The sequence below is a fragment of the Octopus bimaculoides genome, chromosome 2 (assembly GCF_046866305.1).
Source record: "Octopus bimaculoides isolate indiv1 chromosome 2, ASM4686630v1, whole genome shotgun sequence".
In the NCBI taxonomy this organism is placed as follows: Eukaryota; Metazoa; Mollusca; class Cephalopoda; order Octopoda; family Octopodidae; genus Octopus; species Octopus bimaculoides.
Genome location: NC_142929.1, coordinates 120,898,554 through 120,922,510, shown reverse-complemented (window position 1 = coordinate 120,922,510; position 23,957 = coordinate 120,898,554). Strand labels below are relative to the sequence as shown.

The following is a 23,957-nucleotide window of genomic DNA, read 5'->3' as shown; positions in this document are numbered from 1 at the left end:
TATGTGGGCAGAGATAGGAATAGACGGGGATGCAAATGCCTCAAAGACCTGCTCAGACGCTTTCAAGTGTCTGACAGGTACCGACTCAACCACCCGAATGCGCCAATGTGGACATGGACAAACTGCATCGGGTCGTCGAGATCGTATCTAGATAGAGTACTGTGTAGAAGAGTAGATAGAGATAGCATAGGGTGTCCACAATTTCACATAGTCAGCTACACGGATCACAAACTTGTGACGTGTACGCTAGACTTAGATAAGACACATAGGCAGGGCCCCGGTTACTGGAAACTAAACGCGTCTTTCCCGTTGAGACAGGTATTCAGAGACCGGATTAGCACGTTAGTAAAGAGGGCTTTGACGGGAGCCATCGTCAATAACAAATGGTGGTTTGCCCTCAAGAGAGCAATAAAAGCAGAAGCGGTTAGGTATAGCAAAGCACTAGCCATAGACAGAAACAGAGTAGAGGGTGAGCTAGTTAAGAAGCTAGAAGAGGCAATTAGAAGTGGCATCGCATCCGACGTTTTGGCGGCGAGGTTGGCCCTAGACCAACACTTCAACGCCAAACACGAAGGGTGCGTTGTCAGGGCTAGGATGCGTGCTCTAAGAAACGAAGGTGTTGGAGCCGCGCGAGAGACCCGGGAGACGGAGGCGCAACAGGGCACCAAAGCCACCATTCGGTCGCTGGTGGATGAACAGGGGCACACGCTGCTCGAGCCAAGCAAAATGTGTGAGGCCTTTCAGCGGCACTTTACTCGACTGTTTGGGACGAGTGGCGAGCGAGAACGCAGGGTGGACTTCAGTGCCTACCTGCACAGCCTGCCACGACTCTCGGCAAGAGAGGCGGAGTGCTGCGAAGGTGCCATCACGGCGGCGGAAGTGAGGGACGCGATGGCTGGATGCTCGAGGGACAAATCTCCGGGTTTGGATGGTCTGCCCTACGAGCTTTACAACTGTATGCCAGACTTGTTTGGAGACGTCGTGGTGACGGTGTACTGCAACTGGCAGCAAAACGGGAGCGTTCCCGGTTTTGTGAGCCGAGGAGCCGTAACGCTGCTGAAGAAAGATCCAAACAAGGAACACGTCATAGATAACTTTAGGTCCATCACTCTGCTCAATGCAGACCTGAAAGTTTTGGCCAAGGTGTTAGCCAAGCGGTTGGCGCTTGTCATCGAGAAACTGATCGGCAAGGTGCAAACGTGCGCCGTGCCGGGAAGGAGTATCCATGACAACCTCCATCTGATGCGCTACATCATAGAGCGGGTAGTTAAGGAACCTGGCATGGGTGGGGCTCTGATCAATTTAGATCAATCGAAAGCTTTCGATAGGGTAGACCATCAATACTTGGAGGTTGTCCTCATAACCGCCGGCTTCGGTCCCATTTTCCGCGGCCGGATGGCTGCCTTGTACAGAGGCATCAGTGCGGTAGTTCGCGTTAATGGGCATCTATCAAGACCCTTCGACATTGCACGTTCGGTCCGTCAGGGATGCACCCTTGTCGCTTCTGTACGTGTTGACTCTCGAGCCACTACAGCGGAAGCTGGCGACGCTGAGGGGCATCCCGCGAGAGTTGGGATGCGGGACGAGCGTGTCGGCATACGCGGACGACGTCACCGTCATAGTGTCTAGCCAAAAGCACATTGAGCTTGTCGGCGAGACACTAAGAGACTACGAATCGGTAACGGGAGCGAAAATCAACCGGGATAAGTCAGTGGGCTTGCGGCTCGGCACCTGGAGAAGCAAGCCCATGCCGTCAAGCAGCGCCTCCGTCGTAAGACGTTGGACTGACGGTCCGGTTGAGTTGCTCGGGGTCTGGTTTGGTCCAGACCTCCAAACGGAGAAGAACTGGGACGAGATAACGAGAAGGGTGGCCACTCTAGCCCGGCAATGGGCCGAGAGGAAGCTTTCCCTAAAAAGTCAGGCGGAGGTGGCGAACACGTACATCGCGTCCGTCATCTACTACCGTATGACCGTCGTTTCTTGTCTCACCAAACTGAAGCGCATCTTCTTCCGCTTCTTGTGGAAAAGAAGTGTTCCGATGGTGAGGCGATCCGTTTGCTGCCAACACCCGTTAAAAGGAGGACTGGGCATGCTGTGGTTGATGATGCGTAGACACGCGCTGAGACTGCGACATCTCCGGCTCTATGAAGACAGCGGTGAACAGGTGTGGTCACCGTTTGTGCGGAGCGCTTTCCCGCAGCTCGTCTCCATGACCGAACTGCAGTCGTGGATCAAGAAGAGGCCGAGGAAGGGCGAATGGCACCGCGAGTGTCGCGTTGCTCTTCGGCAACTCCAACAACCCGGGTCAACCTTGAGCGACTGCATCACAACTAACGCATTCTATAATGGATTAGTGGAGGTAAGGTACGACGACGGTCTCGGGGCGAACCTGGGCGTCGACGAGGAATACCTGACCCGCCTGTTTAAGACGACCTTCGGGCCGGGACCTATGGACAACTTCCAGAGATCCCTGGCCTGGCAGTGCTATCGAGAAGCACTACCGGTTCGGGATAAGCTCTACAGGCATGGCTCGAGAAACACGGGGCCGACCTGTCCGAGATGCCGGCAGAGCGACGAAACCGTTCTGCACGCAATCGTACAGTGTCCCACCGTTTCCGAGATGTGGACTTGCGTCGAACAACTGCTATCGCGTGTGGGACGAGTCGGTCTATCAGCCGAGTCTATCGTGAATATTGTCGCGCCTCCTTCCTTTAAACGGGAAGGAAGAGCTATTTTCATCGTACTTGTGGCTATGGCGAAAGCATGTGTATGGTGGACGCGTCTGAAAAGTCTAGAGACAAAGACTTTCCTCTCTGGGCAATCTCTCATCAACTTCTTCAAGTATCACCTGAAGAGGAAGGTGAGAGCAGAAAGGGAAGTGTTGTCTAGTGAATGCTTAAAAAAAAGATGGGTGAATGTAGCAAGGATGGCACGTGTGAACGACGGAGCCATCTTGAGCATAACCCTATGAACTAGAAAAAAATCCAGAAAAAAACAAAAAACAAAAAGGTAAAAGAGAGTCACTTACTGTTATAGTTTCTTCAATGACAATATTGACCAAGGTTACCGTGGTCTTTTCCGTAGGCTTTTCTTTCCACGGCTAAACCTAAACTGTCCTTCCCTCTTTTTACAGGAGAACATTGCTGTGTGATACACGATCCCTATTGATGGTTTTTTTTTTCTCGATCCGTTTTGATCGAACTCGCCCCTTTTTCCCTTCCTACGATCCCTTTTGATCGACACCCCCACTTTTTTCCCCTCCCCAAAAGAAAAGCTCTACATTGTATTTGTCCTCCTGTGTGGCTAATAAAAGAAATGTATCTACACTCAATCCGATACTCGCATACACACATACCTATAAACATGCACATATACATATATTGATATATATGCATGTTTATCCGTTTACATTTATTCTGTTACTCGTTTCAGTCATCTGACTATGGCCATGCTGGAGTACCACTACGAAGGGTGGTGCTTCAGCATGGTTTTTTAGTCGAACAAATCGAAACCAGGACTTATTCTAATTTTTGCCGAGCTGCTAAGCTATGGGGACGTAAAATTACCAGCACCGTTATCAAACGATTTTGGGGAAAACAAACTGACATAAAGATATACACACATACAAATACCCCCCCCCCCCACACACACACACGACGCTCTTCCTTTTGACAAAATACAATAAATTGTTCAGTCAAATAAACTATTTTTTAAATAAACCTGGTTAACTATGTAACCCCCTGTTATCATTCTTCTTAGACCGTCTCATCGCGACACATTCATTACAATAGACGATTTCTCTTTACTTAACATCCCCATTAATATTCGAACCTTATCAATGCAACTTCAAAACTTTTGCCGACATATAATTTCTTAGCAATTAGATAATAGCAATGACATATATATCTTATCAAGTATGAGATCTATTTCTCTCTTTAGAAGTCAGTCAATATTCTTTGATCAATCTTCAACATTCAATAACATACAATTCATGATGCACGAGGTGGTATCAAAAGGTTTCTGATCTACTTATGTTTAATTAAACAATAACTTATTTACCTCAGATTTAACGTCGTCTCCTTTGAAATAGTCACCTTGTGCAGCAACACACCTGCCCCAACGTTTCAGCAACATTTGGAATCCATCCTGGAAGTCTGCATGTGGTAATTCTGGCGAATGGTGCGGAAGCGTTATCATGTTGTTTTTGGCGACAAACTCACGAGTGAGAACTCTGTCGTACCTTCTTCGGTTGTGAAGATGAAGGCTTCTTCCTTTGTGTCGACTGCTGCTTCGTCTCAGGGTCGTACCCGTAGACCCAATTCTAGTCACCAATGATGATCCATGACATGAAGGATTGGTCAGCAACGGCTCACTGGCGGAAGTCTTGACAGATTTCGATGTGATGATGTTTCTGCTCAGTGCTCAGCATGCGGGTGACAAACTTAGCATAAACACGCCGCATGCTCAATTCTGACGTTAGGATTACCTGCACAGACCAATACGACAGACCAACAACATCAGCAATTTCGTTGATTGCCTTCCGACAATACTCACGCACAAGCTGATGAATTTTCTCCACATTTTCGGAGGTGACGCTCGTTACAATCTTCCAGATCGCTCATCGTCTTCCAGGGACTTTCTTTCGCTTTTAAAGTGCCCCTGCCACTCCAAACATTGTGTATGGCCAATTGCCTCCTCACTGGAAGCTTGCCGAAGTATGCTCAATTATTCTGTAGTATAATTCTCACGTTTAACGCAAAGCTTCATGTTGGCTCTTTGTTCCTACTTTCAATCCACGACACTATCGCAGACTACAGCATACACGTGATAAAAAAAAGCACAACGTTCACTACTTGCGAAGCAAAAACAGCAATGTCTCTCGGTACACTGCCTAATGAAGGTCACTGTTAACCCGAATTGCGCTCGCAGCCCTGTGCTGCTATATGTTGGTGCCCTTCAGGACTAGTCCTGGAGCCCTTTGATACCACTTATTTTCAAGAAGCAATAGTTTTCATTAGGCTACACTTAGTTTAGAGATCCGACAAAATAGATAATTAAATATTGCTGGAAATACGGATTAGGAGAAAGGAATAAAAAGTGGAGCTACATATACTGAGTTCTGTACACTGAGTGATATATCCATGTGCAACAACTATTTTGAGCACTGGTTGCAACTGGTGAATAATTTCGTAATCCTGGTTATGTACTCTGCAATAAGCGATAAATGAATTCAGCTTAACTCGCTAAGTTGCACCGGAGGCTGCGTGCTGATATGATCAGCTGCTCATTTTTATCTTGAAATTAATATTGAAAGCAATAGAATCAAGGGGCCTGGGGGATGCAATATTCATAAATCATCTGAAAGTTATACTGAGGAATTTAATAACCAATTTACTACTATTAACGACTTCGACAGATATCCCGAAGATCTGTCAGAAGAATTCGGAAACATCCTGAAAGAAGCGGTAAGAAATCATCATACGTCAAGAAAACGATGCTGAATAGCAATTGAAATTTATAGAATAATGGTGTTGAGCAAAATCTACGAGAGATTTTATGAAATTCACGATATACAATGGTTGTGTACAGTGTTTAGAAGAAAGAATAAATACAACTATTTGAAGGGGAAATATAAACTGAAATAGATGAATAGAGAGAAACATACTTCAAATTTTTACCCCTAACATTCCGATATCTAAAGTATAACATGGGAAATATATAAATGAATGATGAATTGAAAAGAAAAAAGGTACCAGTTTCACATTAGACTAGATTCAACTCAGGTGGTGTAGATATGAAAATATTGAGAAAACATTGTCAAAAGATTTTAAAACTAAGCATTGCTTGAAAATATAGATATAACACTAAAAAATGTTATGTATGGAAAAACAATTACATTCATATTCTATGCAAGCAGAGTCTTGAAAACTTAATCGAAATTGTTTGTATACTACTTATTTTTATATTTTAGCTATTTATTGTGAGCTAAAATATTTGGTAGCTGCTGACCCAAGTTTCAAATTTCCAACATTTGGTGTGAAATATAAGCCCCGTGAGCATAATTCGTATGTATGTATTTATTTATAACCGATTGAGTGTATAAATATTCATTCATATACATATTTACATAGACGATGGTATGTATACGTGTATGTATCTATAATATATATATGAGATGGTGATAAAGTATATAACTGATGAATGGTGAAAGCTTACATCAGTAATACAATGTAAAATTTGTGAACAGTAATTACTACTGAAAACCTTTTTCTTTAAACATTCTGTAAAAACTAATATTGCTAGAGAATTACAAAAAAGTAACCTCCCTTCAATTTCAGGATCACGAAAGTTCCCACTAAAACTTTCGAAAGATCCTTGATATTCAAGCTATATAACTAAAACTACACTTCATTATAACTTAGATAAACCTGGGAACTATTGAATGGAATGGAAAAAATCTGTCACTTATGATGCTAACGTTCACTCAGCGACAATATTTCGCCCAAGTCCAGCATTGGTTTCATTAAAAGCGCACTTAGTTAATGTATTTAACACCATGTACATTCTTTTATTAAACTAAAAGCATTAGCAAAGTTTAATTTCGTTATTAGGGAGACAACTGATTTTAAGATTATTTTGTCGTCTCGATGTTATGCATGGCCTCATTGGCATAGTAGATTCAGTTCCTTTTGCGTTACCACTTATGTCAGAATAACAAAATGCTTCCCTTACATGAAAATCTCAATGGCTTAAAAAACTTAGGTTGGCAACTAATAGATACTTGAAACTACCAACCAAAATAGCCTTTGGCCCAACTTAAAATATCATGTAAATTTTGCTTTGGGACAGATAAAAAAATAACTCGGATTTTACAGTACTCTTTTCTAAATATTATAAGAATTTTTCTGAAAAAATTTCTAGTTACCCTGTACATTCACCCCAGTAACAACTCCCATTGCTTTATTCTGTAGTGTTTTGAAATCCAATTAAATTGTCTACTGAAGCCATTTCTTTGTTACACTCTTGCTATGCATGTGGCCTCCTCTAAGATAATTTTATCTCGTTTTAATCCATCTAATTACAGCTTTTTGATCCAGAGCATTTTAAAATCAATTGAATTTGGCAGTATTTTTATCTTCTACATTTCTATAATATTATAATCTTATTTGAAATACACACAAATATACATACATATATAGACGTGTCTGTATGTATGTTTGATTTTGTAAATACATATATTTATATATTTATATATTACACAATTTTTCATCAGAAAAAAGAAAGCGTTATTATGAGGTGCATTCGTATTTTAATATTCATAAGCTAATTTCATTTATTCTATGTTCAACCTCGTACCTACTTATTTCATTGCTCCAAAGTCATTATGTAGCATATCATGGTTTTAATTTTTTCTTTTTCCTGTATATGCATCTTTATATCAAAGACTTACATTCGAATAGATTCTACTTATTCAATAGCCGTGCATCTGTGAAACGGAAGGATGTGGCTGTACATATTTTTGTTCATGTGTGTACAAAAAAGTATGTGAAGGAAAAAGTATACGGGTGGGCGAAATTTAATTACATTGATTCGTACATTTTCCACATACACTGAATATGCATAGGATCTATATGTGTGTGTATATATATATATATATATATAGATAGATAGATAGATAGATAGATAGATAGATGGATATGTACATATATACATATATAGGTATATTTATATAATGTATATACATATATATATATATATATATATATATATATATATATATATATATATATATATATATATATGTATGTATAATGTAATATTTTTTTTCATCAACATTCTCGTCTATATATTTATACACATTATCATGCGGTGTTGAACGAAAATCCATAAATCTCATTAAGCACCAAAAGCACAACAGAGTTGCGCCCATCAAACGTTAGACTAGGCACTAACATAGGGTTCTATTCATGGCACTTTTTAAAGAAGGAAGGTATATATATATATATATATATATATATATATATATATATATATATATATATATATATATATATAAATGCATGAGTATACACACACACATTCTATTCAAGTTTAAATTCACTATAGACCGCAGACCTGCAATACGAAACACAAACCAACAAACATACATACACAGGCACACGCTCACTTATAAGTACTCCATATACACACAGACGTATACATAAAATATTATGAGGTTTCGCATGAGTAAATTTATATTTAAGAAGAAAAAGCGTTGAAATCTTCATCTTTAATAAAAGAAAGCATTTACATCTTTATCAAAATATGCTTCCGGTGCGGTTTCAACCGCTGAAAACGTCAATTTAATCATGTTGAAATGAAAGAATAGAAGGAACAAAAACTGAAATAGGTTAGCTGTCTTGTTATAAGTATCAGAATTCTACATGCTTTTTCTACTAAATATCACATGATGCTGAATTTCGTCTCCTGACATTGTTATTCGATAGTAGCAGTAACTGGAACAGCTATTACTCAATTTGCACAGCCTTCAAAGACATTGTTACAAGGGTGTGAACGACGATATTTGCAAACGCTCTAGCAATTTAAAAGTCGCCGAATTACTGTACTACTTTGAAACAAAAGCAACTATATACATATATAGAGTGTACGTTTAAACACCTAAGATGTATCCATCCTAGAATTCCATTACGCTAGAAAGAACAGCGAAGTTCCAAACCACTATTAGGGATAAAATTTCGAAGGGAATGAAAAATAAAAACATTTACCATCTTGCTCCTGGACCAGTAGTTTCTGACTTATGTTAGCAAATATAATACTATGCCAGGCGAAGTCTTCATCAGCAGGTACACCCAGATTAAACATATATACACGAGGCAATCCAGTATATGCTCCATGCTTATACATTCTAAGTTTTCAAATCTACCGCGCAAGCGCAGCTCCTTGTCGGCAGTAAGTAAAAAATACCGCCATTTGAATTCGAGAATTATCAAAGAGTAATTAGAAATATTAGAAATTTCTACTATCAGTGGCCTAGCGTGTAAAAATATAGTCCATAGACTGTATATTATTCATATAAATATAGTGTACATTTAAACACAGAAGAGGTAACCATAAGACGTTTGGAACTTAGCTGTTCTTACTAGCGTGAGGGAATCCTATGATGGATACCGCTTAGGTGTTTAAATGTACACTATATTTATATAAATAATATATAGTCTATGGACTAAATTTTTACACGCTAGGCCACTGGTAGTAGAAATTTCTAATATTTCTAATTACCCTTTGATATTAATTATTGATAATTTTTTCTGGATAATTTTCGAATTTAAACACCGGAATTTTTTATTTATTTCTGACAAGGAGCTGCATTTGCGCGGTAGATTTGAAAAATTAGAATGTATATGTATGGGGCATATACTAGATTGCCTCGTGTATATATGTTTAATATGTATGTACCTGGTGATGAAACCTTCACTTAGCAAATTATTTTATTTGCTAAAATAATCATAAACCATTGGTCCAGGAGCTAGATGGTAAATGTTTCTTTTTATTTTTCATTCCCTTCGAAATTTTATCCCTACTAGTGGTTTGGAACTTAGCTGTTCTTTCTAGCGTGAGCGAATTCTATAAGGGATACCTCTTATGTGTTTGAATGTACACTGTATTTATATGAATAATATATAGTTTATGGACTAAATTTTTACACGCTAGGCCACTGGTAGTAGAGATTACTAATATTTCTAATTACCCTTTGATATTATTAATTATATATATATATATATATAACTCCACTAAAGCAACGAGCAAATCTTTAGATGATTTCTGTGTATGTTTTAAATTTCAAATATCAACACTAAAAAAAATCCAAGTAAAGAAACAAAACTCAAGGAAGAATAAATGGGACACCATAAGCAAATAAAAATATGATAGAGAAACAACGATAGGACGTTAAAGGTACTACAAAAATCTTGTATTATTCATAGTACATGACGATACACACTATGAGGAGTTCCATGACTACACTAAACAACAAATAAAGCGAATCAAAATATTAATAAATTTTGACAGAGACCGTCTCACTAACAGAGTATGCAACGCTTTGACCAACTTTAGATGTAAATCTGGTCTCCTCTATAAAGTTCTTAAAACTATTAGTATGCAAAAAAAACCGCTGATATTTACATCAGTTCCCCTTAAAATTAAGATCAACAATAACTGATGCAGCATGTAAAATTCAACGATTCAGTAATTTCATATATATTCTGTTAAAGCCATTCCTCAAGTACATTAGATGCTTCATGGAAAATGACTCAGTTATGCCAAACAATTTTTCGAAAACAGTCAATGAAAAACTATAATAGTCTCTATCAATGTAGTGAATATTTATTCAGACATCGGTCACAGCATAGCAACTGAGACCATTAAATTCTAGTTGGTGAACTACCTCACCGCATAAAACAGAGTATATATGAGAAAAGCTCAAATGTATTTTAGAGAATAAGTGCATTATATTCAATGACAAACTTTTCGACAAATATCAAGGACTGCGATAGAGATGAAAACAGCTTCATACTTTCCTAATCTAGTGATGGCCAATGTAGTGATCATGGTCTACCAAAAATCACTACAGACATATGGAAACTATTTCTTGATGTATATACAAAAAACTGGAAAAGACACTTCGGTGGCTGCTTGAGAAGGAAATTAAAATTCATGAATAAAATAATTAAAAATATAAAATCCATCATGAAATATAGCCATAACCTGCTCCCAATTTCAGACATTCTAATAAAGAAAGTCAAGAGAGTCGGGCGTTTAAGACAATTCTAAAACTGATGCCATGTCTTGCCCTTTACTTCTTGCTGTCGATCTGCAGGGTGCATCAATTCACATAACCTTGTGTTTCATATTGTAATACTATAGGAAGCCTTAGTATTCAAGGGGTGGGTTTCGTCTAAGTATAGAGAAATGAGGTATGAGGGTTTCAGAATCTGTAGACTTGAAATTTGTAAGGAAACATGATCGCATTCTCCGACTCTATTGAATTTATTATTGACGTGTACACTACAGCATAAATTGTTGATATTATATGATTCTACGAGGTCCACTTTTACCTCGTTTAGCATCATGATTTGTTTGTCCATGGAATTATAGCTTGTTCATTGCATCAGAGCTATGATTAGTCTCATAGCCTATTGATGGCGTTCTGAAGCTTAGATACATTTTACAATGTTTGATGGTATTTCCTATGTTAATTATGCGAATAATATAAATTAGCAGATCCAAAAGTTTAGTCCTCTAGTAGTATTAAACGAAGTTTGCTAGCTTAGTGCAAATCACACTTATTACAGCACGCTGGATTCTCTTTGCCGGGAAGTATTTAGTCCTATACTGTAGCCCATCATGAATTATAATATGATGCAAATTGGAAAGAAAACAAACAAAAACAAGATAATAAAATAACGTGGATCCGGTATCTTAAAATCTGAAGGTAATGGTAATAAGTAGATGTTAATTTCGAATTCTGTGTCTCAAAAAATCGCTAATTAAGGTCCAGTTTTTTGACAACAGATATTTTGCTGGCCTGTGTTATCGGAAATTTTCGTGGAATCATCCTGATTAATGAATAAGCTGGATTGATGCGGAAATTTTATTTGAAGAAAATATTGTAAAACAGAGGTGTTCCAGATATTTCTGTTTTAGGAAAGATGCATTGAGAGGTTTTAATTATAACTAGTAGACACGGATATGGTGTATGGAAATTGTTGAGGTTCAAAGCTAAATAGAATATCCGTAAAATGGGAAAAAAACATCAATAGCAGACAACTAGCCAGATTTGATTGAAATAATAACATTGACTATCAAACAAAATGACATTTTCCTATAAATTAATTGAAAAGTAGATGATTATGATTAGTGAGGCATTTCAAATATGTGAACTGTATTCTTGTGCTGATTAATGTAGCTTTCATTTCCCTCACGCAGCATTAGTTTTCTACTCACTTTCAAAATATAATTTTCACTATTAATTAATACTAATCACCCATGTCAGGTAATTTATATGACAATAAGTGGAATAAGGCTACCTTTCATTGTAACGATTGTCGCCTGTTTGACTTCGTAACTGATCCGCTTACAATTGTTAATTAGATACTGAATTTGACAATATTCAAAAAGCTTGCAAGAATGTGTCTGTTGCAGATGTTATGTTCTCTAAGTATAAAAATCCCACCATTCTTATTCTTGTGTTGTAGACCTATTCCTTCATTCCATTAAACACCAACACCTGGTCTCTTCAATGATTTTTGCGAATTCTGTTCTGTTTCAAGGATTCTAGCGAGTTTTATCGTCTGATGGTAATTTCTTCCACTTTTATTCTATAAGAATGCCAAAACATGTTTTGCACCATAAAACGCTTGAATTACTGCCATTTGTTATGAATGTAAGAAAAAAAAAACAAGCATCTCTCCAAAAAACGATTTTCCGAGCAGAGGAGAAAACTTGTTCGCTGTCGTTTGACTATGCTAGAAATAGCAAACAAATCTTCCTGAAATAACACCATACCACATTACAAAGGGGAGCGACTCACTTGATAAACTAGTCCTAGACACGCATGATACGATGGAGTGGTTAGGGGTTGGATCTTTTTCATAATTTGTTATTGATAACCTGAGCTGCACATCGACAGAACTGATTACCAACGAAAATTTTTCAGTGATGCCATTTGCTTGAAAAACAACAGTTATGTTAGCGTTAAAACATATGTTTTATTAAATATGAGAATATTAATTAATAATGATGAAGTTGGTAAGGAAAGACAACGTTATCTGAATAACTAATATATTTTTCAACCCTGTGACATGTTTCGGAGTTATTGGATTTCCTTACAGAAGAGTAGACCACGCCATGCTTGCCGATATATAAATTAGAGTATCACAAAACATATGTACATGGTTGGAGGGGGAAATTAGCAACTGTTTAAAAACATGTTACTTCTAGTAAAAGATACACTACTGAAAATATATTATGATAGTTTATTTGATGCTACTTGTAAGAGAATGTAATTTCTTGAAATAACAACGGGTGTCCAGATAACTTTAGAAGGAACTTTAAATATATATTTGCCTGAAAGCAGACTACTTTAAGTCCATTATTCTTTACTTTTGTCTTCTGACTCGACTGTGAGCGATCACATGCTGTTCTTCAGAACAACTGGATAATGAAGCAAGTTCCATTAAATTACTATAATGTTTAATTTAGCTGATAACAGGGATGTGATGTTAATATATCCGTTATGAAAGTGTCGGGAATCTCTGCCAATTCTGTTGATCAATAGAGATACACCTGACATGCTTATCTAAACATTACTCCTAGATTCCTATACATCAAATGTCGGTGATTGAGTATTCACGCATGGCTAGCATGATGTATTATGCCGGATAGGAATTCTGTTTCTAACATGTTAATATAATCAATCAATCAATCAACTTTATTAGATATTCACTCAATGGCGATTTCATATTATGTTCTGAACAAACCTAAACCAGGAATAATTATTTCTGAAACTTTCATTTCGTTTAGTCTTTCTTATAACCCTTGTCTCTTTATTCACTTCGTCTTCCAAGAGATTATATGATAGTAATATTAAGTTTCAAATAGAACAATGGCGATAGGGTTGTAATGAAGTCAGGCACATTTAAACAACTACTAAATTTTAAAATTGCAACATTTATCCTCAGACAAACCAAAACATATTCATATGCGTAATTTATCTAATTCCCACCTCTTTCACAAGCCATTTAAATTTCCTAAGTTTTAGGAATGAAAAGTGTCAGTCATCTCAAAAAGCTCGTTTGAAAGATATTAATGTTCAAATAGAAGGGAGTAAAAACTTATTTTTTACAACTGTTTTCTTGTTCATTACATTTCCGAGAAGAATTCAAGGAGTAGTTACTGGACTATATCAAGAGAGAATACCTACAGCCCACATAATATCTGTCTTATCTCTTAGATAGTCCAGTACGGTAAGCACAACCGGCAACAAGCCTTCATCAGACATCTCGAATGTTCGTTTTCCTCTTGGCTCTTCTGAGGCCAATTCCCATCGCTATCATGTGGTGCCGGAACGTACTGTTCCATGTCTTCCTTGATATTCCTCTCGGTCTTTATCCTTATTCCAGCGTTTACTCCATCACTATGGTGGCATATATTTCCTGGAGTAATCGAAACACGTGGGTAGTAAACCATATACACCGCTTAGTCAGCATGTCTGATCATCTCGTCACGTCTTTGAGTCTCAATCTATCCTTGAACATAGGCAGCATTGAGGGAGCATATTTAGCAATACAAACACACTCACACTCACACATAGGTACACACACACACATACACACACAAACACAAACACATACACACACTCACACGCATACCACAATCGTGAGTGCCACAACCTGACCACTAGGTCATGTGTCCTCATGTATACACATGCATACACCCACATACAAACACACATACATACACGCATATGTATTCAACTACTTAAGTAAGTATCCTACTCTCGGAAGATACTAGTGATTAAAGACGGTGATGGGTACTTGGGTAGATATTTTAGATACTGGTTAATTTTTACTATCTTTATGATTCTACATCATCTGCTCTATACTTGATCCTTTTTAATGAGTTGGAAGTAATGTTGCAGTCATATACTATGTCTGATTAAAGAAGTGCTCTCGTATTATTTCTTTCTATTCAAGGGAGAAAACTACGGTATACACATGCGGTATGTATGTAAGCATCTCAGTTGAGTAAAGGTTTATCATGGGATTCAAGAAAAAGAAGTCTCTGAATTAACAATACCGATAAAAATATGAGAGAAATGATAAAACCTGATCGTAGTATGCTAGACATTATGTTGAAGATGATGACGATGGGGCGCCATAGAGGTAACTTATTTAAGACATGCCAGCTTAATAAAATGAAGACAGAAGATTAATGATGATGATGGCGGTGACAATTAGCAGTAAACTCGAAAATAGGAAAATGTCTGCCAAAATACTTCCTACCACCAATATTCAATATAATATCTCTATGTTCACAGTTCAGAACACCCTGTGTGAATCTGGTTTTCGTTTCTTGTTCTTTAGAAATTAAGCACAAGGTGTATTATTTTACTTGTTTCACACATTGAAAACCAGCCATAATAGAAAAGCACGTTCAAGATAGTTTGTCAATTAGTATCGTGCATATTTTATCGAATTTTGTTTTCAATTATCGAATGGTTAACTAAAAACGGATTTCGTTTCTTTACTCGCTTGGGAACAAATTCATAACAATTTACAATAGTATGCAATAGCATAAAATCCCACGCACATACCTTTATGCACATACACGCACATGTATATATCTGTGTATGTGTTTGGGCATACATACACGTGTGTGTGTGTGTGTATATATAAATGTATGTATGTGTGTGTGTGTGTCTTTGAGTGTCTTTTATCTCACGTTGGTCTGTGACAATTTCGACACCTGACGTATGGTACAACGTGCACCTATTCAGGCATATCTGTTTGATCACTCTTAACATATCATTTGCACCGGTCGTTCAGCAAAAACCGAACGCTCATACGCCGTCTTCAACAGGAGATTTAATATATGTGTATGTGAGTTCGTGTGCGTTTGTCTCTATCTATCTATCTATCTATCTATCTATCTATCTATCTATCTATCTATCTATCTATCTATCTATCTATCCATCTGTCTGTCTGTCTGTCTATCTATGTATCTATCTAACTTTCTTTCTATATATATATATATATCTATGCATATTCCTCTCTCTCTCTTTGTATATATATATATATATATGTATGTATGTATGTATGTATGTATGTATGTATGTATATATATATATATATATATATATATATATATATTTAAACGCAAAGATACACACACACACACACACAAACACACACACACACATACACACACACACACACACACACACACACACACACACACACACACACACACACATATATATATATATATATATATATATATATATATATATATATATATATATATATATATATATATATATATAAGCTTCCTAAGGGTTCACATTTCACACACTTTTCTTACAGTACGTTGACAAGCTAATAATGGTATGTTTAGTACTCTTTAGTGACTTTGAATTTCTAACCACTTGATTCTAAAGCAAACAGCATAAATGCATAGATATACCTACGCCTCAGTATCCCTTCTAGTGAATTCAATAAATAGTAACATCACATTTGCTCTAAAGTAGTGAATCATTATACGAGTAATACAAAACTGATTTGTAATAGATTTGATCGGATTTCAATATGAAATGTGAACCAAGAATTGATTCTATATTTGTCATACTATAAATAACACATATAATTTATATTTATTCATTCTCAATATTATTCTGCCAGATTCGTACATGAATATTCCGATCGCTGTGGTTTTCTTTTATCGGAGGGTATCACATCTGTGAAAACGATGTGTGTTCATAACACGCAAATCAGTGATATTGGCTATTTGAGAGACTACGGTATTTGACCATTGTCTCCTCTATCAAAGCAGCCCATCCAGAATCAATTGTCTAAGAAGAGTACTGACTCTTGTTTATGGAAATCAGTATACAGTTTATTTACTTACGCAAGCTGATAATAATGCATGTTGTGCATGCATGGATTATGAATTTTTCATGATTTTTCAGATGTTTCTGAATAGGACAAGTTGAATTTCGTAAGTTTAGAAGTTATAAATATTTAATCATACGAGGTCAACAACAGTTCGCTCGTCATATTCAGTGCTAAATATCTAATGCAATTGATTTCCTTAATTTTGTATTCCTTCCACATTTTGACAATTTAACCTAGTGTTAAGTTTACATTACAGTTCAATTTCAGTTTTCAAAAGTTTTCATTTTGTCTACTTTAGGAAGATGTACCTCGAAGATACGCGTTCAAAGAATGTTATATAATAACAATATTATTTTATATGAGAAACAAACGCTAAATATTTTAAACACAATACGTCTTAACCATTCCCAATGTTGTTTGATAAATCTGTATCCATTTATATTATACACTAGTCGAAATACAAGGAATATAACTGCAAGCAAACTCTAAATAGAAAATTTAATGCTATTAAAGACGTTCTATTGTTGCCAGTTCCCTTAATACGGCTATCTTAATTATATCAATTACAGAAGTCTGACTAAAAATCGTTGTTAATTCCTATCTATCTATCAAATCATATAATTAGCAGTAAAGACATTAAGAAACACTAAGTATTCTACGCAGAGAGACTAAATCCTAGCTGTGCGTCAATTGGAGGCAGCTATTCTACTAGTTTGAACGTTTCAATTAACTTGCAGCAACATCGATCAAAATAGTTTCATTTCAATTACTAGGGAGGAGCTTGTCCATTTTTCGATGTCAGCGTGAACGAAATGAATATAATTGATATCGGTTCGATACTTGTTCACAGCTAAGATTTAATTATGATAATCAGTACTCTACGGGATAGCTTAAGATTCATTTAATTTCCTTTCGGCCTACTATTTTACATATTAACGGACTGTATGTTTCTTAGCATAAAAACCAACTTTGACAGTAGTGGTATTTGAAAAAAATATTTATTTTGATATAATTTGGAGGAGGATTTGTATGAATGGGGAAAAATACATTTTGGAGCATGAACCATATTTTCTCCTAAATCCTTTTTTCTGACTTTTACAACTGGACATATAATTCTGTACAATGAAAATAGGAATCTCAACAAATATATGAGTGAGAAAAGTTACCTACCGTTGTATTTGTATATATATATATATATATATATATATATATATATATATATATATATATATATATATATATATATATATATATATATATATATATATATATATATATATATATATATATATATATATTCTTGAAATAGAACATTACTATTGAAAATTTTATAACATCATATTCGAATATCGTAAACATAAAACAGATTATGAAAGTCACTTACAAATATGAATCATTAATGTTGCGAAATCTCATATTTGAGTTTTGAATATATAATTAGTTAATTAGCGATTTAATTAGTTATTGAAATGTTCCGTTTCCACTCGATATGACTGACCAGAAGTAACTAGCATGCCGAGAGTAAATTCGGTGATACTTTCTTAAGTCTACATAATAAATTTACGTATATTAATTAGTAGAACTAAATTTTCGGGCGTCTAAATTTGAAAATAAAAATGTTGTTGCAAGCTGAATTTTCAACGATCTCTTTATTAAATAACCAAGTTATTTCACATTAGATGTGTTCATAAATGGAAAAGAGTTGTGGGTAAGTAGTGTGGTATATGATAAGATTTTGTTCGCAAAATTTGTTTTAAGTATCCTATGCAGACATTTTTTCTTCAAACTGCGTTTTCAGATGTATCGTTTGTGGACATGTGTATTACGCTGCAGCTTAACACTTTTTGAATATAGCGATAAATGCAGGGGAAAAATACCAAGCAATTACCTTTAATTCAAGATAAAACATTTGTGAGACAAAGAAACATATAATATCCACATTTTTAAATAGACAAGTGTTTAAAAGGTAAATACAGCTTCGATAAAGAAATTGCCAGACAAAATATTGAGAATAAGCTTTACTCTCTAAAGCGCATGTCATGTCCCACATTAAGCGTGTTAGCAGAAAAGTAGTGTTAATTCAGTCCACTTTAATTATAATCCGATGAATCTGAGGTGTGTGTATGTTCATACATAAAGCTTTGCTTTATTTCAATGAATAAGTTTAAACACTTGAAACTGACTTAATTTCAGAACACACGATACAATGATACATATATGCATATGTATGTCTGTATGTATGTATGTATGTGTGTATGTATGTATGCATATATGTATGTATATACATACATACATATATATATATATATATATATATATATATATATATATATATATATATATATATATATATATATATATAAACAAGTTGAGATACATGCATACATACATATACATACATCCATCCATACATACATACATACATACATACATACATATGTATAGGGAACTGCTCAGAATCCTCCAGCTCTTATATCCAGATTATAAATTCACATTTATGCCAAGCACATTCATGCCAATTTGGTGCACACCGTTTTGTGAGTACAAGAAATCAGCCGGCTAATCCGCACATTCCAAATATAGTCTGTTTTCAAATGTTACTTCGTTTTGTTATCTACATTATAAAAACAACTTTGTACACTGTCAGCAACCAGCCCCTTCTTCAGAGGCAGAAACGAAACCATAAAAAAATATATATAATTAAAATGTATATATGTGTGTGTGCGCGCGCACTTTATGTGTGCGGATAAGATTTTAAAATGCTATATTGAAAAAAGTTATGGCGCACACAAATTCACAAGGTTTGCACTTTTCAATTTATACATACATTATGTGGATCTCTGTCCGGTACGACAACAAGTGTTTTAGTTGAACCGATCGACGGAACAGCCTGCTCGTTAAATTAACGTGGAAGTAGTTGAGCAATCCACAGACACGCGTACCTTTCACATAGTTCTAAGGGAGGTTCAGCGTGACAAGTGAGACAAGACTAGTCTTTTGAATTAAAGCTACAACTCATTTTTGCAAGCTGAGCGCACTGGATCAAACGAGAAATAATGTGTACTGCTCAAGGATAAAGCGCCATACATACATACATGCATATATAAATGCATGCATACATATATACATACAAACATACAGATATATATATATATATATATATATATATATATATATATATATATATATATATATATATAGATAGATAGATAGATAGATAGATAGATAGATAGATAGATAAATAGATAGATACGATAGGCAAACATATATACACATACAGCATCGATTCAGGATGGAGCTAGTCTTAAATACTCACTCAATACATAATTATGATGAATGTATATTTCACTGTTTGCAAGCACTAAAAACAGAGCTCAGATATTTCATGGGTCCATTCCAATCCGTGAAATGATATAGTCACACATAAATACAGCAGTGTCAGCGCCGAGCAATGCTTAGCCGTAAGCGAACTTTAGATTAGTTAACATGTGTTTACGACACTTTTCAACTTCTAAAGAATCTGAAAAGTGCCAACACTGGGCAGATGTGTTTACTCCTTTTACCATAACAGAGAAGTTTTCTCCAATATATATATATTAGGGCTATGAATCTTTCACAACCTAATAACCCTAGACTGTAATTCGATGAATAATTTTATACAAGTCAGGAAACTAACATTTATTTAGCTTTCTTTGCAAAAAAAAAAACGTCACACAAAATCATGCAAAATTCTAGTGGCGTTCATAACGCTTGCTCAAGTTTTTACCAGACTTGGGGAGCTACCGCATTCCGATGCAGAAATAGTATATCTGAAATTTCAGCTTTCTAGTTGAAGGAGTTATGGGCTTTAAAACTTACAATCACTAGGTGACATTAGATTCACACTTCAGTATTTTCGCTGCCTAAGTCCTTGTAAACAGAAGAGAGATGTGTAGATAAAAGTGTATTTATACATTTTTAAGATTACTGAATAAAAATTACTCTATGCAAAGGTTCAAAACTAGGCTATTTTAAGACAGAGGCCACGACAAGCATTCAATAACATACAAAATTAAAAACAATATATATTTTTTAACTTTATAGGTTTAATTCCAATTTTAAATAACAGTATCAGAAAAATGGTGCAGAATGTTAGCAATTTTTTAAAATAAATACGATATTGGGAAGAATGTCCTTTCATCAGTTGTCCGCTGTTTTATCTACTCCACATTTCGAGCAATTATTACAAGATGTATCTTCAAGAAAGCAGTTGATCTCGCAAAGCAAATTAAATTTGGGATTTCTCTAATTCTTTGTATCTCCCCCGCTCCCTCTTTCGTTTTTCCTCTCGCATTCTTTCTCTAATCCTTTTCCTCTCCTCACCGTTCTCTATCAGTCCCTCTCTCTTTCTCACTCTTCCTCCTTTAACCTTTCGTTGCTCACACGTGACCATCGACCATCTTTCTTTTCCTAACTTGTGCTTCTTTCTTTCCTTTTGATCTACCACACATATCACACGCATTCTTGTCTGTCTCCTATCTTTTCTCCTGTCAAAGCTTGTTCCTCCAGCGTTTGCCACCTCACCTCGTTACTGCTTAGCAGCCCTTACTGTTTCTTGCCACTGTCCTGCTTTTGGTACCTACTTTGACCCTCCACAAATCCTAAATGTCATTTGCATTGCGGGAGCAACTGTTTTCTCGAAGACACACCTTGTCGTAATTGCTCGAAACGTGGAGTAGATGAAACAGCCTACAACTGATGAAGGGTCCTTCTTTATGTTACTTGTCTTGTTTTCTATTTGTTACTTTCGTTGTTCGCAAAATAGTTCGCATTCCATGTTTTCGTATTTCATGTTGTGTACGTTTTATGGCGTCCTGTACCAATACACGCATGTGTAAATACATTTATATGTAAGTATGTATATATATATGTATGTATATATGCATATATATACATATATATATATATATATATATATATATATATATATATATATATATATGTATATATATATATATATATATATATATATATATAAAATTATTTAAAATTATATATATATATATATATATACAGTCCCAAATAATACATTCCTAATCTAGATTTAGTACTATCTACTGAGTATGTATGAATGGTATCAATTGTACACGATATGTATTCTTTGGTATAATCTACCCGTACTAATTTCCAACATAATTTTTCAAATGCATATTTTATAAATTAAATGTAACATATGCTTTCTTGAACAGTTTTCAATAATGCCTGTACTTTAAATGCGGTCAATTTTTTTAAGGTAATATTCTACAGTGTATTACAATGATTTCTATACATTTATTAATAGTTATGTAAAGGAATGTATTATTTCAAATTCGCTAACATCTTTTAAAAACTCTTTTGAAAATTTTGAAGAAGTTGAGGTATATAATCATAGTTAGGCATTAATCACTTTATGTTAATTATAAACTTATAATCCTCTTGAATATATAAGCGATAACGCTTTGTATATCAAGTGGTAGAATCAGTAGACTGATTTGAGTAAACTAATCGTGTTTATTCATTCGACGCTCATGAAAGTAAACGTACATTCGTATTTAAACCAACATTTATAAATGGAAAACACTGAAAAAGAAATATTGTGATGTATGTAGTTCGACGCAGTCAAGTTTCAAAGATATTCTAACCCATCATACGCCGGCAGATTAGAAAATAACTGCAATTTCATGTAAATGTTCATACTTACGAAGTTTATATTTGTTCGTACTGGACGCTGATTTGTCGACATTGTCGGTCTAATGTTATCAGACATTGACATCTGAAGATTTTCCTTTCCTCCTTGTTTTAATTTTCGTAATGCATCAATCTAAATAAAAAGATTTAAAAACAAAATATATATAAACTCATTGTTGCAATAGAACAAAATAGAAGCAGAGATGGCAACGTCGAAATTAGTTTATTTTCATTACGAAATATTGTATAAATATCTTTTGATTCTGTCTTTATGCACCTAATTTTCATGGACGAAATTACTAGGTACAAAAATAAGTAAATTGATAGAGACTAATTACTCTGTTGTCCTGTTTCTTAATGTAAGATCGAGCTTAATTTTCAGATGTGTTGTTTTGTCGACACGCGAGTGTTATATTGTTGTAGCTCAACGCTTTTTAAATATAGCGGAACATACAAGGAAAACAATGTAGAATATTTATGTTTGATCTAAAATAAAATATCTGCCAGTGAAGGAAAGTTTCGAGTTTTTGATAGACAGGTGCTATCACAGATATGTGAATGTAGACTCTATAAATAGGTCGTCAGAGAAAGTTTTGGGAATAAGCTTTTTCTTTTTTCTTTTAATTTTACAGTTGGTGATACAGCATAATTAGCTGGTTAAATTTGACCGACACGGATTCCTGCTGCGCAGAGTATCTACAGTTGCGCATGCAAGCAAATCAGCACAGTCTGCTGGGAAGCTTCATTCAGTCTTTCAACAAGTGTGGTTTGAGGCGAACTGAGTTAATTTGTTTGTGGCTATTTCCTTATTCTAATTTGTTTAATGCACAACTAGAAGTAAAGGGATATATGTTGAAATTTGATACAGCTAGAAAGTTTATTTAGGCGAGCTTCAAGTTAGCACCAATGCCAGGACGCAAGTCTGGAGTTGTATATACATTGAATTAGGTCAAAGAATATGTGAGTATTCTAATAGGCTTTTTCTTTATGTGAAAGATTGGATAGAGTTGATATTAAAATTAATTTCATTGATGAAGTTCTATCACTATATATTTTTTTTTATGATGTCCCTTAGGAAGGACATCAAAAGTTAAGTTTTAGGTTATGCGCAAGGTACCGTATCTGTATGTATTACTATGATTAAAAAAAAAAAAGAAAGGAAAGGAAGATATTCTAAGTTATAATAACGATACTTAGTTGGAAGTTAGGCCAGATAATGTCTCGACGAATACCTCTATAATTCGCACCTCCTGTTTGTGTATAGGACAAGATATCTGTAAGAAATCCATACAAATTTTCCGTACAGGTGTAAACATCTCACGTGTCAGTCAGTTTAACCAACTAACTATGCTTTTCGATCAAATGTAAAATTAAGAGAAAAATTTGTACTAATCGTCGTATTCTTGTACCAATCGTCGTACCAATAGTCGTATACGACATGTACCAGTCGTCGTATTCTTTGTAATTATTTGAAAATTACACTCATGATGATATTAATAACCCAGCAAAGTGAACCCTGAGTTATCCATCAGAAGAATTACCGGAGAGATGACTCATACTAAGCGATGACTAATGTTTATT

The 23,957-nt window shown here is 35.4% G+C and overlaps 1 protein-coding gene across 1 annotated transcript in view; it reads right to left on the bottom strand.

Moving 5' to 3' along the window:
- The window catches only part of LOC106876909 (carbonic anhydrase-related protein 10), a 1,209,344-nt gene that overhangs the window by 86,371 nt on the left and 1,099,016 nt on the right, over window positions 1–23,957 (bottom strand). Inside the window, exon 8 of the mRNA XM_052965551.2 lies at window positions 22,390–22,509. Within this exon, the coding sequence (XP_052821511.1) occupies window positions 22,390–22,509 (120 nt within the window). The remainder of the gene's footprint in view (window positions 1–22,389; window positions 22,510–23,957) is intronic.